Below are 23,461 nucleotides of genomic sequence, written 5' to 3' on the forward strand. Positions count from 1 at the left end.
GTTTGCTGACGACCACTGATAAATATGAAGAAAAATGTAACTGATAATCACTTTTATTGACACTTTGAACAATTATGTACAGTTTAGGGTAGAAGAGAGAGAAGAAGATGGAGGGTTAGATGAGATTGCTGGCAGCCCCTCGTCGTGCGAGATGGAAGGAACTCTGTCGGCAGCTCCCCGCGGCGGTCGCCCCCTCGGCCCACCACGCCCCCCAGCGCCGCGGTGCCGGTCGTCGTGGGCGGGTCAGTCTGGTGGCCTGGAGGGTGCGAGCGCCTACTGCGTGTACTGCGGCTGGAAGCCGTTCTCGTCGGCGATGAAGTTGATGCTGTAGTCCTTGCCGTCGGCGCCCTTCCACGTGATGGTTCCGCGCACCTCGAGCGCCTCGTTCTCCGTGCCCTGGTTCTTCACCACTCCCTGCTCCTGCCGGATCAGCCCGTCGCTCGTCTTGAACCTGCGGCACAGCAGAGAAAGCCGTCTCATCACCTACCCTGTAGGGCCACATCAGTACGACTATTTCCTAGGCATGACGTACCCACACCACTACGTCGTAAGCCACCTTAGATGGTGCTTGGCGGAGGATACTTCTGGCACCACCGTCTTTTTCCAGTTCCATTCACGAATGACGCAAGGGAAGAATGACTGTCGATATACACTACTGCACATTAAAATTGCTACACCACGAAGATGACGTGCTACAAACGCGAAATTTAACCGACAGGAAGAAGATGCTGTGATATGCAAATGATCAGCTTTTCAGAGCATTCACACAAGCTTGGCGCCGGTGTCGACACCTACAACGTACTGACATGAGGAAAGTTTCCAAACGATTTCTCATACACAAACATCAGTTGACCGGCGTTGCCTGAGGTGTGATGCCTCGTGTAAGAAGGAGAAATGCGTACCATCACGTTTCCGAATTTGATAAAGGTCGGATTGTAGCCAATCGCGATTGCGGTTTATCGTATCGCGACGTTGCTGCTCGCGTTGGTCGAGATCCAATGACTGTTAGCAGTCGGAATCGGTGGGTTCAGGAGGGTAATACGGAACGCCGTGCTGGATCCCAACGGCCTCGTATCACTAGCAGTCGAGATGACAGGCATCTTATCCGCATGGCTGTAACGGATCGTGCAGCCACGTCTCGAACCCTGAGTCAACAGATGGGGACGTTTGCAAGACAACAACTATCTGCACGAACAGTTCGACGACATTTGTAGCCGCATGGACTATCAGCTCGGAGACCATGGCTGCGGTTACCCTTGACGCTGCATCACAGGCAGGAGCGCCTGCGATGGTGTACTCAGTCACGAACCTGGGTGCAGGAATGGCAAAACGTCATTTTTTCGGATGAATGCAGGTTCTGTTTACAGCATCATGATGGTCGCATCCGTGTTTGGCGACATCGCGGTGAACGCACATTGGAAGCGTGTATTCGTCATCGCCATACTGGCGTATCACCCGGCGTGATGGTATGGTGTGCCATTGGTTACACGTCTCGGTCATCTCTTGTTCGCATTGACGGCACTTCGAACAACGGACGTTACATTTCAGATGTGTTACGACCCGTGGCTCTACCCTACATTGGATTGCTGCGAAACCATACATTTCAGCAGGATAATGCACGACCGCAAGTTGCAGATCCTGTACGGGCCTTTCTGGATACAGAAAATGTTCGACTGCTGCCCTGGCCAGCACATTCTCCAAATCTCTCACCAATTGAAAACGTCTTGTCAATGGTGGCCGAGCAACTGGCTCGTCGCAATAGGCCAGTCACTACTCTTGATGAACTATGGTATCGCGTTGAAGCTGCATGGGCAGCTGTACCTGTACACGCCGTCCAAGCTCTGTTTGACTCAATGCCCCGGCGTATTAATGCCGTTATTACGGCCAGAGGTGGTTGTTCTGGGTACTGGTTTCTCAGCATCTATGCACCCAAATTGCGTGAAAATGTAATCACATGTCAGTTCTAGTAATATTTGTCCAATGAATACCCGTTTATCATCTGGATTTCTTCCTGGTGTAGCCATTTTAATGGTCAGTAGTGTAGCTCCATATATAAGCTCTAATTTCTCGTCGTGGACGTACGAGGAAGAGAGAAGTTGCTGGACTCCTCTTGGAGTTCGCTCTCAGCAGTAAAACCATTGGTTACACGTCTCGGTCACCTCTTGTTCGCATTGACGGCACTTCGAACAACGGACGTTACATTTCAGATGTGTTACGACCCGTGGCTCTACCCTACATTGGATTGCTGCGAAACCATACATTTCAGCAGGATAATGCACGACCGTATGTTGCAGATCCTGTACGGGCCTTTCTGGATACAGAAAATGTTCGACTGCTGCCCTGGCCAGCACATTCTCCAAATCTCTCACCAATTGAAAACGTCTTGTCAATGGTGGCCGAGCAACTGGCTCGTCGCAATAGGCCAGTCACTACTCTTGATGAACTATGGTATCGCGTTGAAGCTGCATGGGCAGCTGTACCTGTACACGCCGTCCAAGCTCTGTTTGACTCAATGCCCCGGCGTATTAATGCCGTTATTACGGCCAGAGGTGGTTGTTCTGGGTACTGGTTTCTCAGCATCTATGCACCCAAATTGCGTGAAATGTAATCACATGTCAGTTCTAGTAATATTTGTCCAATGAATACCCGTTTATCATCTGGATTTCTTCCTGGTGTAGCCATTTTAATGGTCAGTAGTGTAGCTCCATATATAAGCTCTAATTTCTCGTCGTGGACGTACGAGGAAGAGAGAAGTTGCTGGACTCCTCTTGGAGTTCGCTCTCAGCAGTAAAAATCTACTTTACGCATAACGCTTCTCTTGTAGTGTCTGCCACTGAAGTTCGTTTATCATCTCCGCAACGCTGTCGCACGGAGCAAACTATCCCCTGGCATCGCTTTTCTTTGGATCTTCTCTGTATCTTCTGTTACTCTTAATTTGTAGAGGTCCCAGACTGATAAAAAGTACACAAGACTCAATCGAACAAGTGTTTTTGGAATCCACTTCTTTCGTGGATGAATTTAATTCCTCCGAGTGAATCTCAGCCAGGCATGTACTTTTCCTACGATTTGTTTTATGTGCTCATCCCCGCTCAGGTTATCCCGGATGGTTACTCCTATGTATCAAATGGCTCTGAGCACTATGGGACTTAACATCTGAGGTCATCAGTCCTCTAGACTTAGAACTACTTAAACCTAACTAACCTAAGGACAGCACACACATCCATGCCCGAGGCGGGATTCGAACCTGCGACCGTAGCAGCAGCGCGGTTCCGGACTGACGCGCCTAGAACCGCTCGCCCACAACGGCCGGCTCCTATGTATCTTACGGCAGTTACTGCTTCCATTGATTTACCACCAACAGCGTCATCGAACAGTACTGGATCTCTTCACCTATTTAAACGCGGCACGTTACTTTTATTTACGCGGAGACTTAACACATGCCGTTCCACGCTCAGACCATTGGCCAAGAAGAGCGGTTCAGTCTCAGCAGAGAGCACGTTCGGAGTTCCCCGCAGATAATTCTGCTGCCGTATAGACAACAGGCTCTTGACAATGTGCGATTGAAATGGTGCGGCTGCTTGAAACGTACCCCTAAGTTCAAGTTCACGGGACTGTACGATGCTTGTGGCTAAAACCTCTAAATTGCTCATACATTCATCGCGGAATTCTGTCAGGATATGGACTAAATGCGATGTGACATTACCATAGTGAAATGGTGCTCATTATTTGACCAAGGTCGCAGAGACGTGGGTAATGACAGTCTGGTAGGTCAGATCCTGCACTATGCGAATTCCATCTTTTCGGCAAGCTGAAAGAACATCTGACGAGAAAGACATTTTCTAACTACGAGGACGTTTACGCAGTGTTTCGCCAAAGGGTCCCCGACAAAGGAACGGTTTTCTGTTGTCGAACCATTCGTAGAACGTACCGACTATTTTTTACGAAGGCTTCGTGATTATGTTCAAAAATAGTGTCGTGTATCTGCGTCACTTTGAAATATCAAGCAGCACTCAATAAAAATAACTTGGCCTGCCATAATAACATGTAGCTTACTTTTGGAAGTTCCCCGTACGTTCAAGGTGAACTGCCAGTACCTCAACCAAACCTTATATCCTGCGCACTGCTCATTACGTGTGTCGGTTGATGGCGTCGGCGACATAGCTAAACGTAGACAGGTTGTATGTACTCATTCCGCTCTCTGGACTCATACGTAAAAGAGGTGCATTATTCGGAGAGAGGAGAAAACCGCTCTCGCTGAAAAATAAGGAGGTTATTAGAGTTGGAAAACACGCTCTGATTGGGGAGGGGTGGAAAACGAAATCGACATAACTTTTTGAAAAGGACTGTCCCAGCATTTTCCTTACAGGATTTACGGAAACCACGATATACCTCAATCTACATGACCAGACAGGGACTTGAGCCACCACGTTGCCGAGAATGAAGCCACTGTCCTATCCATTTCATTACATCGCACCCCAAGAGTAGAATGGTGCGAAAACTGTAACATTAATACAGTGTTTACGTGTCCGGAGGAACGCTGAATGGTACGTGTGACGCCAACTGTGTCTTTTCCATCCCAACAGTGTTCGTTATCTACATCCGCTGACGATGGTGCATCGACGAAAAAGTGTTGAAGTTCATTGAAAATGTTGAGACTGGACAGCTGTGATAATTGGTAGTTTGATCTGATGAGTACTATTTCCTGCTATGTGGAATAGCTGACGACAGTCGACAAATAAAGAATATAAAAGGCAAACAAGCAATAGCAAGAAAAGTGTTACTGTAGAAAGGAAACTAATATGTACAGAAATATGTGTAAGTTAAAGTCCGCGCCACTTTTTTCTGTCTGTATGTGAACGCATAACTCAGGAACTGATATAGTGATTTTGACATGGTTTTACTCGTACTAATACACCCTGAAGGTTTGTGTATGTAATTTTTAACTGCATGATTTGTAGCTCCCGGCGCGTTTTTCTGCCTGTACGTGAAGAACCTCAGAAACTTCTGTAGGGATTTTGATACGGTTTGCTATTAACCGACGGACATTCATGATTCAGGTTTGTATATACAACATAATACCGCTACATCAAACAAGACGTCTGGCTTTAGTTAGCGCTTCACGCATTAAACAGGGGGGGGGGGGGGGGATGGCTAGTTGAATATAAAATTAAATGTTGGGAAGTCGTTTCTGAAGGTATTGTCTGGCGTATAGCCTTATACAGAAGTGGAAATGTGGAAGATGATGATGATGTTTGGTTTGTGTGGCGCTCAACTGCGTGGTCATAAGCGCCAGTACAAAGTCCCAATTTTTACACATTCCTATTTTTTTACACAATCCAATGTAGCCAATGTCACGAATGACGATGATGATGATGATGACAACACCAACACCCGGTCCCCGCGCAGAGAAAAATCCCCAACCCGGTCGGGAATCGAACCCAGGGCCCCGTGATCCACAGGCAGCAACGATAGTCGCTAGACCACGAGCTGCGGGCGGAAATGTGGACGATGAACAGTTTACACAAGGAGAAAGAAAAAAATGAGCTTTTGAAATGTGCTGTGGTAGTAGAATGCTGAAGGTTGGCTGGTGACATCTAATACAAGGGAAAAGGAATTGGGGAGACAAGAAATTTATGACACAACTAAATTAAAATTAGGGATCCGTTAATAGAGCACATCTTGAGACATAAAGGAATCGTCAATTTGATAATGGAGGTAAGTGCGTATGGGAGTAGTTATGCAGAGATGAACAGCCATGCACAGAGTAGATAAATGTGGGAAAAAGAAGCTGTTACAAAAATATGCCGACCTCGTCAAGGTGCTGTGAGACAAGGTGCCGTAAAAGGTGTCTTGAGGAACAAATTGAGCATAAGAACGCATCTATGAAACCGCCGTTCAACGATTGTACAGACTGTCGAAAGTGTAGAGACCACTGCCTGCTTCTGGGCATCTCTTTGAGTAGCAAGCGTGTGTCTATACGCCGAACGAACACATGCGGAATTGCATGCAATTGAAGTGAAGGCAATCAGGATGTCGTGTGGTGCCGAATGCGTCCGCACATGTACAATAACAGCGCAGGCACCGATATGCGCGATAGCGGCAGAGAGGTTGACGACTGAGCTCATATTTGCAGCCAAAGGGGCTGCCTATCCTCAGGCGTTAGCCTCTATAACTTCAACGCTCCGTGGTGTTGTTGGGTGTCGTTTCCAGAGACGGGTTCCTGTCCTCAGACTGTTCCTCAAGACACCCAGTACAACCACTCGAAATTCGTTCGTATACATTTTTATTGTACACTGTATACCCAGTTGCCCTATTCCCCCGAACTACATCAGATTGAACTTGTGTGAATAGTTATGTTTGCAGAGTGATCCTCTACATCAAACCCTTCAACAACTCCAGGAAGCAGTGCGAACAGCATGGCTATTCATCAGTCGCTTTCAGAATGTCTAGCTGTTTTGTGTGCTGGAAACGACAGTAATTCTGAATACTAAGCTGTTGTACTAATGTGGTATTAGTAGCTGCTTCAGACCTTCCTCTAACGAAGGAGTAGTATGACGAATTCTGGGTGACTAGCAATCGAAAAGAAATGATTTTTACTGGTTGCTGTTATAACCCTACACATTAGCAGTATCTGTAATGAACCTTATTTCTGTAATTATGTTTCCGATGGTAAATATTAATCAAGAATATAGACAGAGACTCTGGTTCGCTCCTCCCATATGCGTGAAGCTCGAAGTTTGTGAGAACTTTCGCTTCAAATAAGGCAAAAAAGTAATCGTTTTCAGATCTTCACCCAAAAAAAGTGGTTGCGTAGCAACTGGCCTTTTTTAAGAATTCCACAGTGAAAGCAACAGAATAGAATGTGGCTGGAGACAGCGCTGAGTGATGAAGAGAAGTCGATATGGATTCGTCAGTACAATCCAGGCTGTGCTGTTCACGTCACAACAGTCCACCCTGTTTAACCTTATGATTTCTGAGGTATTCTCTACGGTGATTTATAGACGGTACAGTTAAAAGAGTACAGTCCAACTGAAGATTATATTTTTATGCAGATTATTTCCACTACTCGCCCATACGTCATCACTATGTGCTTATGAACTTCGGTGTTCTTGTCCTGGATTCCACAGGTTTCCTTTTTCAGAATGAGATTTCCACTCCGTAGCGGAGTGTGCGCTGATGTGAAATATATCATATCAGCGCACACTCCGCTGCAGAGTGAAAATCTCATTCTGGAAACATCCCCCAGACTGTGGCTAAGCCACGTCTCCGCAATATCCTTTCTTTCAGGAGTGCTAAATCTGCAAGGTTCGCAGGAGAGCTTCTGTAAAGTTTGGAAGGTAGGAGACGAGGTACTGGCAGATGTGAAGCTGTGGGGACGGGGCGGGAGTCGTGCTTGGGTAGCTCAGATGGTAGAGCACTTGCCCGCGATAGGCAAAGGTCCCGAGTTCGAGTCTCGGTCCGGCACACAGTTTTAATCTGCCAGCAAGTTTGAGGTTTCCTTTTTATTTTTCAGATTATAAGTTGCTGGGCGCCCCGATCTTTACTTCGCACGGAATCGCTGAAAATTTGCAGAATTTTGATAAAACAGTTACTCGTCATCTTCAGACTGCGATGTCTATTATCGGTAAATGTTTCCGACGTGTTGTTAATTACCGCACAGAAAGCTGATCGCGAATTCGCTAAACGACAACTCTTAACTTTGACATGCGAAGTAGGTTTTACCCTACATTGCTATGTCATTTCCACTGTCAATGTATCGCAAGAACTGGCGGCGTCTATATGTTTGCGCTAGTAGCGTGTCGGAGGGAACGTCTTATCATCATTACTCGTTTTATCTCCAGGTCCACTCACGGACATAGCAAGAGACAAATGACTGTCTCTGCACGCCTGGGCGCGCCTTTCTTGTCTTCCTTTACGGTGGCAGTACAACAGTTTGAGAACTTTTATGAATCAGCTTGTCTCTAAATTTATGCAAAGCCTTTCGCGGGAACAACGTCACCTTTCTCACTAAGGTTTCTGTTTACGTTGCCTGAACATGTCTTTAACACTACTTTCGAAAGAACTAAACCGACCGGTTACAAGACAGGCCATCTCGCATTTCCGACAACCTCCTCCTGTAGGTCCACTTCATGAGGATCGTAAACACTTGTGCAATACTCACGAGTACTCCCACACGAATTCTGTCCGTTGTCTCTTCTCTTCTTGCCTTTTTTGCAGCCGACTACTGACATTTTAATAGAATTCTGATAGGTTTGTGACCTCATAATGATGAAAAATGCTTCAATGTTTGGGAGACTCTTGGTGGAGGATTACGATGTAAGCTAGCATTGATACACTGTTGCCTTTGTTTTCTCTATAAAATGACGAAACACTTAGACACGACCTCCATATTTGAAAAAAGAAATATCTCGTCGGGAATGGATATCCAGAATGATTTGCGATAACTTCATACGGGTTGCCGGACCATGTCCTGAAACCAGAAAGATGAGCTCTACCATTCGTGGCAATTATGCACGTCTTTTATACGGACTCGACGCTTTAACTTGCTCGGGCAACAACGTAGCGCATCCTACATCAGGAGTAAAACAATGGGGACGGTGAGCTGGCCAGCTGGCCAGCTTTTAGGCAGTTTTTCACATCCCACGAGGTAAATACGGGGCTGTTATCCACGTGCCGCCTCAGCTGCAGGCTACGCAAACATTTAGAAACGTTATCACGCTTGCACATGGAAATTTACTCTAGACGCAGGCGGACACGGGGTTCACAGACTCTCTCTTGAGTGATGAACAAAAGCCTGGTGACAGTAGATGGCCAGCCGCTGTGGCCGAGCGGTTCTAGGCGCTTCAAACCAGAACCACGGGGCTGCTGCGGTCGCACGTTCAAATCGTGCCTCGGGCATGGATGTGCGTGACGTCCTTAGGTTAGTTAGGTGTAAGTACTTCTAAGTGTGGGGGACTGAAGGCCTCAGATGTTAAGTCCCATTGTGCTTAGAGCCATTTGAACCATTTTTGACAGTAGATGTTTCGACTCTTTAAATTCCATAATCACATTTATAAACTTTCAGGCCGAATATGCCATACTTATACCTTGGTCGAATGAATTTGTTGGAGAAACTCAACGTTTGATCCTCATTTGTGGAGTACGTGTTCAAAGGGGGTTGTAGCTTCTTTGCAGATCGGATTGACATGTTGTCTCACTGTTGACTGAAGTAAGATTTCATTTCCCTGTGCTGCCACGCAGAGGTGTGACGTCATGTGTTTACGAAATCGAACACAAGTGGCTGTTGGATGCGCTGTTGTGGTCGCCCCACTGTGGAAGGACCTAGTCATGTAAATTGGTCTGACGGTATCTTGGCTGCAAAGGCTTTTCCGCAGCAGTTGATCAATCTGTTGTTCCTCTTTCCAATGTTGCCCTTATGTTCTTTAGTCAATTTTCCACCGTTCATTTTGCAATAACCGCATAGAAGAGCCCATAGTTGCAGCGTATCGTTTTCCACAGCGAACAAGGATTCATAACGTTAGAAAGTCCTCTGCAGCTCCTCATGTGTACTTTACATGCTACCAGGCGATCTGTTTTACTACTTGAGACACAGGGCTCAAATTTAAGAAGGGTGGATGTTCAAATGGCTCTGAGCACTATGGGACATAACATCTGAGGTCATCAGTCCCCTAGAACTTAGAACTACTTAAACCTAACTAACCTAAGGACGTCACACACATTCATGCCCGAGGCAGGCCTCGAACCTGCGACCACAACGGTAGCACGGTTCCAGACTGAAGCGCCTAGAACCGCTCGGCCACACCGGCAGGCAAGGTGGTTGGAGTTCAAGCAATTGAAATCATCAGTCAGTCAGGTTTATAAATCACATCTGGCGATTGTGTGTATTTTAGTTCGTCAAACTCACAGATGGTTCTGCCTCCGCCGTCGTTCAGTCGCACCCGAGGTTCCATCTGTAATAATCTCGATGTGAATGAAATATTAATTTCTGCACTTCTTTTCCCTCTTGTCTGCACGGTCAGCTTTTCGTTATTTGGCAGAGATGTCCACATGCCATCCCAGTTACCCCGCCAGTAGTGAGATTCTGTCAACGGCTTCCGAGTATTTGGACCCCTCCCACTCAGTTTCCCCTCCATCGCTATCCACGTTTCGCATAAGTCGTGGTAATCGGATTCACAGGTACTCACCCAAAGGTGTACTGGCCGAGTCCATCGTTGTCAATGCTCTGCTCTAGGATGACGGCCTCACCAGGCTTCTGGGGGCGGGCGGCGACAACGGCGATGAGGGCGGCGGCAACGAGCAGCTGAAACACAGGGCGGCAACGGTAATCAGCGGCGGAATGTGGCGCCAAATACCACACAACACAGCTCCTGGGTCTGATAACGGCCTCAGTTCAGCGGCCTCGGTATGTCTTATCTAGTTGAACATAATAACTGATGATTAGATCTAGTGGAACTATCAAATTGGGGGACCTTGATTACTAAGTTTTACACAGTATTGAGAATAGCTCCCGAAGCTTTCCGGGGGATTACGGTCAGACATTTACTGGGCCAGTAGAGTTGCTACATGGTGCCTGAGTGTTCGTCAAACTAGGAACGTACGTGGGCAGTCTGATAAATACAACTGTTGTTATGTGGGAAGACAGGAGCGTCCACAGCACATCAATCACCAAGACGTAGAAACGAATGGTGACACATGGTTATCGTGGTTGTTGAAATAAACACCTTGGCTCTTGTCCACGGTTCGAGATGACTGGGTGACTGTGTTGTCCTCATCATTTCAACGTCATTCATTAGAGTGGCGAGTTTGGACTGAGCAAAGATTGGGAATTTGTGTGGGCCGTAGTTGGGCGCCCCACAAACCAAATATCATCATCATCATTATCATCTTGTCACGGTAACCTGAATGAGTGGACCCAAGTCATGATACTAAAAATACTCCCCAAAACATTACAGAATCACCTGCGGCCTAAACTACAGCCACCGTACGATGTGCAATAAATGCTTCATTGGGCCATCGGTGGATTCGGCACCTTGCATCATTTAAACAGAGGCGAAATCGTGGTCTCGTCGGCCCAAATTGTACGGCTGCCTGCTGTCCAGTTTCTGCGTGGTCTGGCCCAGTGAAGACGCGAAGTGGTATGTGTGACTATGAGCAATGCCTTTCGCCAGGTAAAGGACTGCAGATATAAGCTACATGTGGACCTCTTTGCAATGTTCGCTCGGAATTTGTTTGAGAAAGACCTGCTTTCACATCCAGGAGCTGTCTTGTTGAGTCTGAGGCAGATTGTCATGGATAAGACGTGACGCCTTCCGTTGTTATCGGTTAGAATACGTACACTGCCACTGTTCTTACGCCGTGAAACACTGTTGCGAGTGGACACCATTGCTTTACGTACATGGACGGTCTGCGTTGATATACTAACAAATCTGGAAACTTCATCCACGACGTGACCATAGGCTTGTCCAAACAAGAGAGCTCCTGAAACTTGCTGGCAGATTAAAACTGTGTGTCGGGCAGAGGCTCGATCTCGGGACCTTTACCTTTCACTGGTAAATGCTCTACCAATTTAGCCATCCAAGCATGACTCCCGAACCGTCGTCACAGCTTGACTTCCGACAGTACCTCATCTCCTGCCTGGTACTGCCGAAAGCAAAACTATGGGGACGGCTCGTTACTCGTGCCTGGGTAGCTCTGTTGGTAGAGCACTTGCCCGCGCAAGGTAAAGGTGCCGAGATAGAGTACCATTCCTAGATTCAGTTTTAATCTGTCAGAAAGTTTCATATCAGCGCAAACTCTGCTGGAGAATGAAAATTTCATTCTGGAAACGAGAGCGTCTTTCTGCCATTTTGTCACGTCTCCCTCTCGACTCATTTTACAGTGCTGATTCCATACAGCCAACGGGTACATGCACACTATTTCACTGAAGTGACTTAACACCAGCGGCGACAAGCCACATGAGCACCTCGTACCAGTTCTAGACCACCAAAGTGCTCTTTTTAAGGGGACAACTTTTATTTGGTCCAGTGAGATTATGGCAAAAGTTGACATCACTTATGAACTGTACGTCTCTTCTCGCCACGCAAGCCTGACTCGTCTTTACTCTTCGCACGACTCCTCAGATACCAGCGCATTGTGCTGACATACTATCCCCGTGTATTCAGTTGTTAACTAGAGGGTACATTTCTGGAGATCAAATGTGTAAAACATAGAGGTAAAACAGCAGTAAGAATAATGATTAACTGTAGTGCTCGGGCAGAGTGTACGGAAATAATTTTTAAGAAATTGGGCACCCTCACTGCAGCAATTGAGTTCATTTGCCAATCTATCTTGCATAGCTGGGAAAAGACCAATATCTCACAGTTTCACACACGATCGTGCGACAAGTCAGCTCGGACGATCTCACTGTTTTGTATCTCGGAGCAAAATATTAAAACTGTTTTCTCAAGAAGACGAAAAAGATAAGTACATGTATTCAGAAAGGTTGTCGAAAGATTCCTCTTCGAAAATGCATACTACACAGTGAAAGATTACATAGAAAATTCAGAGTGTGGGTAAGAAAAAAGTATCTACTAAAAATCTCTATCACATTATAATATACAATCACAGTACAACGGTTCTTTACACGAAACTGATACTCAAGATCTGTAGTGCATAATACGAACGTCTCCCCATCTCCCTGCACTCAGCATTTCACTCATCACGAAGGTTTCTATGGCTTTTCTAAATCACTTCAGGCAAAAGTTTGGGCCACATCTTTCTCTTAAATACTTATGTTTATCTGTGTTCCCCTTAGGCACTATACCTAGTCTGAGTATATTTATATGTATTTCTACATGACATATTTTTATTAAAACGTGTTTCATTGTGAAATACTCTAGTACTTACTGTAGATGTAACTGATGGTGTCTGGATGAGATCGGCGTATTTACTACATACTACTTAAATGTTGGATTAAACAGTTTCTATGTTACTATTTTCTTCTCTTCGGATTAGTCGATTAAGTGACTCTCCACTATGTCCTTGATGTGAGTAATCTCCGCCCTGCGCAAGGAACTCTCCGACGAGGAGAGAGGTACCTGATGCCGACTGATACTTTCAGTTGAACTGTGAGGTCTAGCAAGGCAGCTCAGCTGGTGACAGAATTGTACACCAATGGGGAGGGTCTGCTTTTGATTACCTGTCAGGTACACAGTTTTATCCTGTCTTCACAAAGAATGCACTCTGCTACTTACTGAAACGTGCGAGTGAGTTGACCGTAGACTTTTGAAGGGACAATCCTAGGGATCAATCGAAGACACTTTTTTACAAAATTCACTGTACTCATAGGTCGGAATTGCCGTTCAGGGATTTAAATTCTGCTCCTCCAGTACAGAACAGTGTCTCAATCAAATCGCCAATATACTCGGTAAGGAACAGTAAGACAAGACTAAATTTCACTCGTAACTCTGTAGATCTCCGTGACGGCCATACCGAGATGTTGGATCATAACTGCAGATGACTGATTCGTTATTTAATCGACGTTCTAGAATACCTTAGATGGCAGAACGAACTTACATTTCTCTTTCTAAACGGATGCAGAACGATGTAGATAAAGCAGGTTGCTTCAACGGCTTTGATATTGCCCGAGGAATAGGACAAACGTGATTATTAGGCCAGAAGGAAGAAAAGCTAGTTGAAATAGCAATCCTGTCTATGTAGTATCAGCTCAGCATCACTTCACACTCGAAAGACACTGGCGTTAAAGTGATTTGCGGTCTCGTTTGACGTGTGAACAGACCGAAAGAGGATTTAATTCTATCTTCTTACGCATGTAACTTCAAAACATCTTAACATCGGCCCAACCTTAATGATTTTTAGCCCAGAAGACAAGTTTAAAGCGTGTATTTTATTCCACTATTTATGGGGTCGTACATAATACTGTAGCAACGTAAGCCTACAGTACACACACCGCAGTGGTTTGCAATAGCTGGAAGAAAAACCAGGAAACAAACGTACACAAAAAAGCACAAGAAATGAGTGAAATGTGCAATTTCCAGCGGTACCAATAGTATAAGGATAACAAGTGTAGGAGAATCTCATATTTCAAAATAACAGAAGCTCGTTTGATACTAAAGTGAAATTGATATTACACAGAGAAAGAATATAAGATACATCTGATCCTTTGGCAGGGGTCAGACCCTGCAGCAGAAAGTCAGTAAATGAAATACAGTTATTATTTGTTCTGAGAGGATGTCATCTTCCTTCCACTCATTGGTTCTTATATGACGTTAATGTTTTTGTGTTAGCCGTGGTATTAGAGTCACCATAATGGAGAAGTATGCTTGAAGTACACTTCCTTTTATTTTCAGTTTTTAAGTTCAGTTGGAACACCGACTGAAGATTACACGTTCCCTTCAAAGTCTGCATCTGCCAGGACAAAGGTGTCCACAGATTGGCGGCAACGAAACCGTAATTAGAAAGTCGATGCGGTCATACCTTTCATTTAAGCGTAGGTAAAAAATGTGGAAGCAACGAAAAGTGTGCGGTCTGGTAGGGTGGAGAGTCGTGAATGAGGTGTAAACGTTATCCCCAAGTTTCGTAACCAGGGACTCCTATCGGTTATTAAGAGTCGTTAAATTGGAAACTGACGCTGAGAAAATGTGTGTCGGAGAAGCGATTGCGATTTTAACGTAACTCTTAGGAGAAGCCTTTCTGAGTGAGTTCACTCTCACCGTTAAATGAAGTTGTTTTATGTTTATGTCACTGTTCCTTTGGCTGGTTTTATTATGCCGTGCATCATATGGTAATCTTATTTAATCTGCCAGGAAGTTTCATATGGTAATCTGTTCACTGCAATAAATACATGAAATAAATTAGTTTATGTATTTTAATCTAATTATGGTTTTGCATAGAATTGTTTCTCCTCCTGTCCTTTGTAATACCTCTTCGTTTTGTACTTTATCTCTCTCTACATTATTTAAATACTTTTTGTGTGGTAAGAAATCGGCCTCCCACGTTTTTGCTTTACTAATTTCGCATGTCCTATTACGTCTTCCTCAGTTTTGATATTAACAACTTCCCCTTCTGTTTTCTGTTATTCTTCATCATTTCAGCTCAGTTCCGTCTAAAGTGTGTCCTACATGGTCTATCCATTCCTTACTTTAGATAAGAAGTCTTATGGTTAGCATTTCTATCGGTTTCACTTGTAGTTGTTTCATTCTCTTCATTGTTTCTTCGACGTAGCGAAACTTGCGGTACTTACTCTCAATTCGTATATATAGGTATTTCACTTGTACTTCTGCTAAATTTCTCTACATTTTCGAGATCAATTGATTTGATATCATAAGATGGTTTATCTGCCCCGAAAAGTTCTGTGAAGACATTCTTTTCTTTATTCCGTCAGATTCACCTCTCTGGTACATTTGCCTCCTTTGGAAACACACTACCCTGCAATGTTTATATTTATTATTTTTTCACGTCAAGATCTTATGAACTTGTGAGACATGTCAACTACAAGTTTTCACATTTATCTGATATTTTTGTTTCAGGCAATGTTATCAGAGTTGTTTTCATGAAATCTAACAGCCATTGAACTGATTCAAAAGTATTAGATGTCAAATCAGTTAGCGTTATCTGCTAGAGAGTTTAGTACCTCCCTATATCATCTGCCCACACTTATTTTGGTACTCAGTGTGCTGTCAAACTTGGAAGCAGCACAGAAGCATCTATTTCTTACACATCAACGTTTTCCTTTAACGTTCTACGACAGGCTTTCCGTGCTTAGTGGAGTCTCTATCTGTTTCCTTTTGCACTAAACAGATGCTTCAAGCTGCATAAATATATACTCGCAAAATGACCCTTAGTTCAGACTACAGTATTTATAATCTTAGCGGCCAGTATACTAGACTAACGACGGCTACCTACAACAAGGAATTTCTCTATTCGCAGTGACTACATGCAGAACTTGGAAGTGATCATTTGGAACAAACAGTTACCAACAAATAAATGTTGCCGAGGTTCAGTCCTTGTGTCTGTAGTCTTTCATTACAGTTCAGCATGAAGTACACCCACTTACATCTAACCGCTAGTTTCCTCTCGTATTTGTTGTGTAGGGAAGACGCAAAATCGGCGTTGTCAACAGATTCAGTTTTAGTGGATAATTTTCACGTTCATCGTTTGTTAATTATATATCTAAATGCTTTATTACAAATAAAATTTCATCGATTAGCTATGATAAATGTACGATTCGAAGCGTGTATTTCAAAACTATTCGTTGAAATTAGTACAGAAGGTAGGGAACGTCAAAACAAATATATTTCGAAGAGGAACACATAGTATCTGACTTCAGCATGCGACGTAAGGGAGCATTTTGCAAGCAGCTCTGACCTAAGCAGTTGTCTTAGAGCCGCTGACAGGATATGTGTAGTGATATCCTACTATCCAGAGTTGAAATGTTTGGACACATCTGAATTCATGTGGCACTCGACCTGGTGTTCATTAACAGCGATTCGGTGTTAATGTGTGTGCCGGTGCTCTTGGTGCTAGGTTGACTGGACCACACATTCTTTCTTCCACAGACAGAGACATCTCAGTTTCATGGAACGAGTGTTGCGAGAACTGCTGGAGGTTGTACTTCTGAATGTTAGGCATAGGGTGTACTTGTAACATGACAGGACGCCAGCTCAGTTTAGCCGCGGTGTTAGGAATCATCAGAGAACCGTCTTCGGAAATCGATGAACCAACCGAGGTGGCTCTGTAGCTTAGCCATCCACGTCAGCTGACCTTACATGGGTGGATTTCTTCCTCTGTGAAACATATGAAGCAGCAGGCGTCTGAAACCGTAATGAGGACAGAAGATAACGTCGCTAGAGTTGCCGTCACTGCTGGTACCACAGCGGACATGCAAGGCATCTTCGAACGGACACGGCAGTCAAAGGTCCGATGCTGTACTGCGTGGATACAGGCCAATGGACGCACATTCGAGCAGTTCCTGTGAATGCCATTGCTATAACTGTTCGCCTGTCTAAACAGGAAAGTGTGTTCTATTCCCATCCATATGGGAGTCTCCCATTTCAAAATGGGAGTGGTTGAGCCTTGTGTGTAACTATTTCATGTACGTCAGAGCCCGTGTGTGGTTGAGTTTTTCAAGACGATGAAAGACGGAAAGGACGTTCAGATCACCACAAATAGTGACATCTCAGAATTCGAAGCATTGCGCTGAGTTTATGTGTGATCAAATTGCCGGCTGGTTGCAGGTGATGGTTACGCCTTCGCATGACAGTATTCGAATCAGATACTACTGGATCTGGCACAATCTCGCTAGTAGGTTCGGATGAGATAGACGGTTGTGAAATGGTAAACCTGTTTACTACAGCTGACAAAGATATACATTTACTAGTGAGAGATTTTGCTGATCATGGAATCATTTCCTATGGAAATGTGAGGCAGTCATATCATATTCCGCATATCCAGTGGCGTTATTTTCATTAACCTGATAACTTCGTCCATTAGCAACTATTTTAACCTACTGTCGAGAGAAGAAATGTCGCATTTAAATTTTCTTTGTACACATGAAAATGAGATGGTTAGACAATAATAGGAACATTCGAAGGAAAGTGAATAATGCAGTATCAAATCAACCAGACGATTCTTACACTGGGGCCACGTGAAGGAAAAATAAGCTACGATTCACTTATCGCTGTTACCAAATGCTCTAGTTTCAACCAAAAAATTAAACATTGTGGAGTTTTAATGCTGACAGGAAGAGGCTTCGCTGAAAGTGTATGCACCGTTTAAAGAAAACGATGAAATACTCGTATGCGTATATCGATCAGCAGACAACAGAAAAAAGAAAGGTTTCTGGGCCCACAAGTAAGATAATGCATCGTTTTCTATCCATAGGTACAGAATTTGGTCTCCAGTTAGGTGTAGAACTTTATTCTAACTCTTCTGTCAATGGAGAATAATTACTCTGGTGCGGTTTCTACGTTAATCTCTCCTTAGAACTGGTTAGGCTACCCCGTTCTTAGGTTAGAGAACAGCGAGAGCGTTGCACCAACAGTAAGTGTCGTAGCACTGTGGTCTTTAGCGACGAAGATTTCCTGATTTCGATGTTCAATAAGTGTTAATTAGACGGGATCTAGTAAGACTGAAGTTAAGAAAGAATACTGCCTATATTTATATTAGGACAACAGAGCTCTAAAGTTACCTTCCGAAAGTGGTAACCAGTTGGGGCAAAGAAATTTGGAGGTGAGGAAAATGCAGTCGGAAGTGTAACTTTGTTAGATCAACTGCGATCCAAAATTATATTTAGCAAGCAGGAACCAGGTGGGACGTAGTAGGATTGTGGTGAGGAAAGCACAGTATCTGAAGTACATCGATATTACGCCAACTGTGGTACAAATTTAACTTTAGTAAGTGGTATCCAGATGGGACCTAGGACTGTGAAGTGAGGAAATCACAGTACCTGACGATGAAAAATTATCTTCAGTGAGTGGTAACGAGATGTTATGGTCAGATCTCGATGAAGAAAGCACAATATCTGGAGTATAACAAAGTTAGACCTACTGCAAAACTTAATTATCATGAGTTTTCCTCCCTTAGTACAGTTGAAGGTCAAAAGGCACTTTCTTTGCTCTAAATAGGTAATAAAAGACTTGGAACTCACCAGCTTCATGTTGGCTGTTGGCTGGGGAGAGCTGTGTAGCAGACGAGTCAGTTTGCAGAGTGCAGAAGTGTGACGGTACCCCGTACAGCAAGGTTTATATAGCGGGCGGTCTGGCGACCCCACCAGGATCGTCTTCCTGTCCCGTCGCGCCCGGAGCCGCGACATTCCCCTTCCACCAGGGCCCGACCCATCCCATAACAGTGCGCGACCGCCTCCGCCGTGAATCAGGGCCTGGGCCTTAAAGCTGACACTTTTAGAATGTTGTCCACTTTTTCTCCGAGATCCGCACGCATCTGCCGCTGAGTTACGCTCCGGACAGGACTACGCTCGCGGCGTGGGATAGGTGAACCGCGAAGGACGCCCTGGCTGTAAAGCAGTCCGCCGTGGCAATTCGTGGCTGCAGCCTTTTCATGTCAACAGGTGAATCTGAAGTATCGCAATGTGCGGTGGTTCTAAAGAACTCTGTGGGTGGTACTGAAGTATTTCTTTGAAGAACTGAATGACTTTGCAGTGAGTTGTTCAATAACCGTGTCTTCCAGCAATGCAGACTTTCTATGTACATTCTCAGGAAAACACTGTAAAGTGCACGGCAGAGGTTACATAGCATTGTAACACGTATTAGGGTTTCTTCCCGCCACAATTGTGTGTGGGCCGTGGAAGGGTAGAACAAGAGAGAAAGATTAGGGTTTAATGTCCCGTCGACAGTGCGGTCGTTAGAGGCGGAGCACAAGCTCTGATTAAGAAATGATCGGGAAGAAAATCAGCTGTGGCTTTTTCAAAGAAACCGCCCCGGTATTTGTCTGGAGTGATGTAGGTAAATCACGTAATACTTAAATCCGGATGGCTGGAGGTGGATTTAAACTGTCGTCCTCCCGAATGAGAGTCCAGTGTGCTAACTACTGCGCCACCTCGCTCACTACAGTGCAAAGAATGATAGTTTAAAGGTCCCCTTGTACTCTGTAATTACTCTGATCTTGTCTTCGCGGTCCCTACTGTAATGATGTCTAGGGTGTTGAAACAATTTCACAGACTCCTTGGCCCTATGCAAAATGGCAAAGTGGATCTAAGGCTTCCATTCAGTCCCCTGTTGGCCATTCTGAGTGGTAGTTGGAGATAGGAAAACGAAAGCCGAAGTTTTAAATTTCACGTTCAACAAATCGTTCACACAGGAGAACCGTGCAAACATAAAGTCATTTGATCATCGGACAGACTGCTGTATGGACGACATGATAATAAGTATCCCTGACGTAGAGAAACAACGGAAATATTTCAAAGCAAACAAATCACCAGTCCGGATGGAATCCCAATTCGGTTTTACAAAGAGTACTCTACGGCGCTGGCCTCTTACCTAGCTTGCATTTATCGTGAATCTCTCTCCCAGCACAAAGTCCCACACGACTGGAAGAAAGCACAGGTGACTGCATTATATAAGTAGGTCAAAATAACGGACCTGCAAAATTACAAACCAATATCAGTAACTTTGTTTTGCTACAGAATCCTTGAACATATTCTCAGTTCGAATATAAGAAACCCTCTTGAGGCTGAAAAGTTCACGAATCAGCATGGTTTTAGAAAGCATGACTCGTTCGAAAATCAGCTTGTCCTTTCCTCACACGATATGCTGCTAACTGTGGATGAAGGGCTATGGGAAGATTCCACATTTCTACGCAGATTTCCGGAAAGCATTTGACACGGTGGTCCTTTGCAGGCTGTCAACGCGGGTACGAGCATATGGAATAATTTCACTGATATGTGAGTAGCTCCAAAACTAGAAAAATAATAGAACCCAGTATGTTGTCCTCGACGGCGAGTGTTCAGCAGATACAAGGTTGGGTTGGTTGGGTTGTTTGGGGGAAGAGACCAAACAGCAGGGTCATCGGTCTCATCGGATTAGGGAAGGACGGGGAAGGAAGTTGGCCGTACCCTTTCAAAGGAACCATCCCGGCATTTGCCTGGAGCGATTTAGGGAAATCACGGAAAACCTAAATCAGGATGGCCCACGCGGGATTGAACCGTCGTCCTCCCGAATGCGAGTCCAGTGTGCTAACCACTGCGCCACCTCGCTCGGTCAGATACAAGGGTTTCGTCAGGAATGCTCCAGGTAAGTATGATAGGACTGCTCTTGTTATCAATATACATAAATGATTTGGCAGACCTGGTGGTCAGCAACCTGCCGTAGAAGAATGTATCTTAACGCGGATGAGCAGGAAGATCAAACCTGTAATGTTCGGTTAAGGTATTACTAGGTCCTGCTTGGCACTATCAAGTCGTTTAAATATCTGGGCGTAACGTTGCAAAGCGATATGAAATGGAAAGAGCATATGAGAATTTTGGCAGGGAAGGCGAATGGTCTACTTCGGTTATTGGGACAATTTGAGAAAATAATGGTTCACCTACAAAAAAGACCGCATGTAGGACACTGGTGCAAACTATTCTTGAGTACTGTTCGAGTGTTTGGGATCCATACCAGGTCAGATTGAACGAAGACATCGTAGCAATTCAGAGGCAGGTTGCTAGATCTGTTGTCGGTAGGTTTGAACAACACGTAGTCTTATGGGGATGCTTCGGGAACTCAAATGGGAATCCCTGGAGGGAAGGCGGCATTCTTTTCGAGAAACACTACTGAGAAAATTTAGACAATCGAAATTCGAAGCCGACTGCCGAACGATTCTAATGCCGCAAACATACATTGCGCATAGGGACCATGAAGATAAGATGCGAGAAATTAGGGCTCACACAGTGGCATGTAGATAGTCGTTTTCCCCTCGCTCTATTTGTGAGTGGAAAAGGAAAGGGGGCGACTAGTTGTGGTGCAGGGTCCCCTCCGCGACGTACCGTACGGTGGCTTGCGGAGTATCTATGAAAATGTAGATACAGATGTTGGTTTTTGAAACTCTGTAAGTAGGTGTAGTCGATGTCTATCTGCAATTTTTTTCCAGTGCAAGTTTTTTCATCACCGTAACGCTGTCTCGTGGGTCAAACAAACCTGTGACCATTTGTGCACGTTCAAATTCCCCATTAACCTTATTTCGACACGTGAACAGTATTCTTCGCTCAAAAGTTTTATAACCAATCTCCTTTATAGGCTGCATTTTCCCATTATCCTTCCAATGAACGGCAGTGTGCCTCTTGTATTAGCTACGTCAGAAATTTTGTCATCGTAAGGTTCCGTATCCCCATAAACTGTTACACTCAGGTACATGTTTCAGCGATTCCATTTGTGACTCAAGGATATTTTGCTCACAGGATACTATTTTCCTATGTTTTGTTAAGTGCACAGTTCTACATTTCTTTACACTTAAAAGCACAATGCCAATCTTAATACCACTTCGAAATCTTACCAATATCTGTCTGGATATTTTTTCAGCTAATATTTAATTACAGAGAATTGTGCAATCTGAGAAAATATAAGGCCACTATTATCATTTTCTGCTAGGTCCTTAATATGCAATATGAACAAGAGCTCCTATACAGTTCCTGGGGCACGCCTGAAGTTCCTTCTATTTCTGCCGAAATACATTAAAAAAATTTGTCTCGGATGAAAGCAGCCGACAGTTGCACTAAATTATGTTTATTTTAAACCTTGGACATGGTTTCTGCTGTAATAATATAGCATTCTTCAAAAATGGTTCAAATGGCTCTGAGCACTATGGGACTTAACTTCTGAAGTCATCAGTCACCTAGAACTTAGAACTAGTTAAACCTAACTAACCTAAGGACATCACACACATCCATGCCCGAAGCAGGATTCGAACCTGCCACCGTAGCGGTCACGCGGTTCCAGACTGTAGCGCCTAGAACCGCTCGGCCACTCCGGCCGGCTATAGCCTTCTTCAGAAGTCATACATACTAATAAATGAAAGATGTCTTAGCGTGTTCGAGACGGTTGCTGTTGTCGCTACCATGATGAAAATAATTAAAAAAAATTTATCTCACGACCGAATGTCTGTGCATCAGTCCCATAGATAGCTTAGACTAGAGTCATACTTAGAAATATGTGAGATGTCAAAAAGAGAAATTCTAGCGACATTACACTTGCAGAAATGAAGTGGAAGTTTCATTACCACTGTGCAAATAAAATGCGCAATGTTGGGAAGAGTAATGGTTGCCTCTTAATCTCTTAAGCGCTACGTCTTGGGAAGTACACGGTAAAACGTCCTGCGTGCTTGCTCACATGTGCCAGAAGATCAAGGCTATCGTGTACTTAACCGCATTTAACTAAAGGGTAGAGCATTCTGATTATGTTACATTCTAACAAAGCAGACATTCTTTTTTTTTACACTGTGACCAAAGAAACTGTTCGAGAAAAGTGTAAACTATGTGAAATATCCTCATTAACCGCATCTGATCAAATTTTGCAGTGTGAAAACAATAATGAGTAAAAAGTTACAGTGAAATCGTAAAGTAGGGCCTATAGTTTGGGTAATATGAACATTTCTGAGGCATTAAAATTGAGCATCTGGCTAGAAATCAGTTCAACTCTTTCCGATGACTTTTATGACCAGCTGTCGTATGCGTAGAAGACTCGGTGACAAATCAGTGCTCCATCCTCTATCTCCCAAAGTGAACAGAAGATGTCTGAAAGCGTTTACGAGCGAAGACTACGCATACGGAATTTGGAGTTAGGCATGGGCTGAGCATATTGGTTTACTGTTCAGAAGAAATGCAGGATAGATTTGATTTCGCAAAGAACACAAAAGAAAAAAATTCAAAGTGAGAAATAAAAAAGGGGGCAGTTGCATATCCAGTTCCAAGAAAAAAAATTCAATACCTGATACCGAATCTCAAAACTGAAACTGGAAGGTGTAAACAGTC

General features: G+C 44.4%; 1 protein-coding gene across 1 annotated transcript; it reads right to left on the reverse strand.

Annotated features, from left to right (window-relative positions):
- Positions 1-37: 37 nt before the first annotated feature.
- Positions 38-18,759, reverse strand: LOC124711685 (endocuticle structural protein SgAbd-6). The gene is made up of 3 exons (XM_047241883.1): positions 18,647-18,759; positions 10,185-10,300; positions 38-451 (listed from the first exon to the last, which is right to left on the reverse strand). The coding sequence occupies exons 1-3, from the start codon at positions 18,653-18,655 to the stop codon at positions 274-276; spliced, it is 303 nt and encodes a 100-aa protein (XP_047097839.1). The 5' UTR covers positions 18,656-18,759; the 3' UTR covers positions 38-273.
- Between the last annotated feature and the right edge of the window lie 4,702 nt (positions 18,760-23,461).

Source organism: Schistocerca piceifrons, chromosome 8 (assembly GCF_021461385.2).
Source record: "Schistocerca piceifrons isolate TAMUIC-IGC-003096 chromosome 8, iqSchPice1.1, whole genome shotgun sequence".
Lineage (NCBI taxonomy): Eukaryota > Metazoa > Arthropoda > Insecta > Orthoptera > Acrididae > Schistocerca > Schistocerca piceifrons.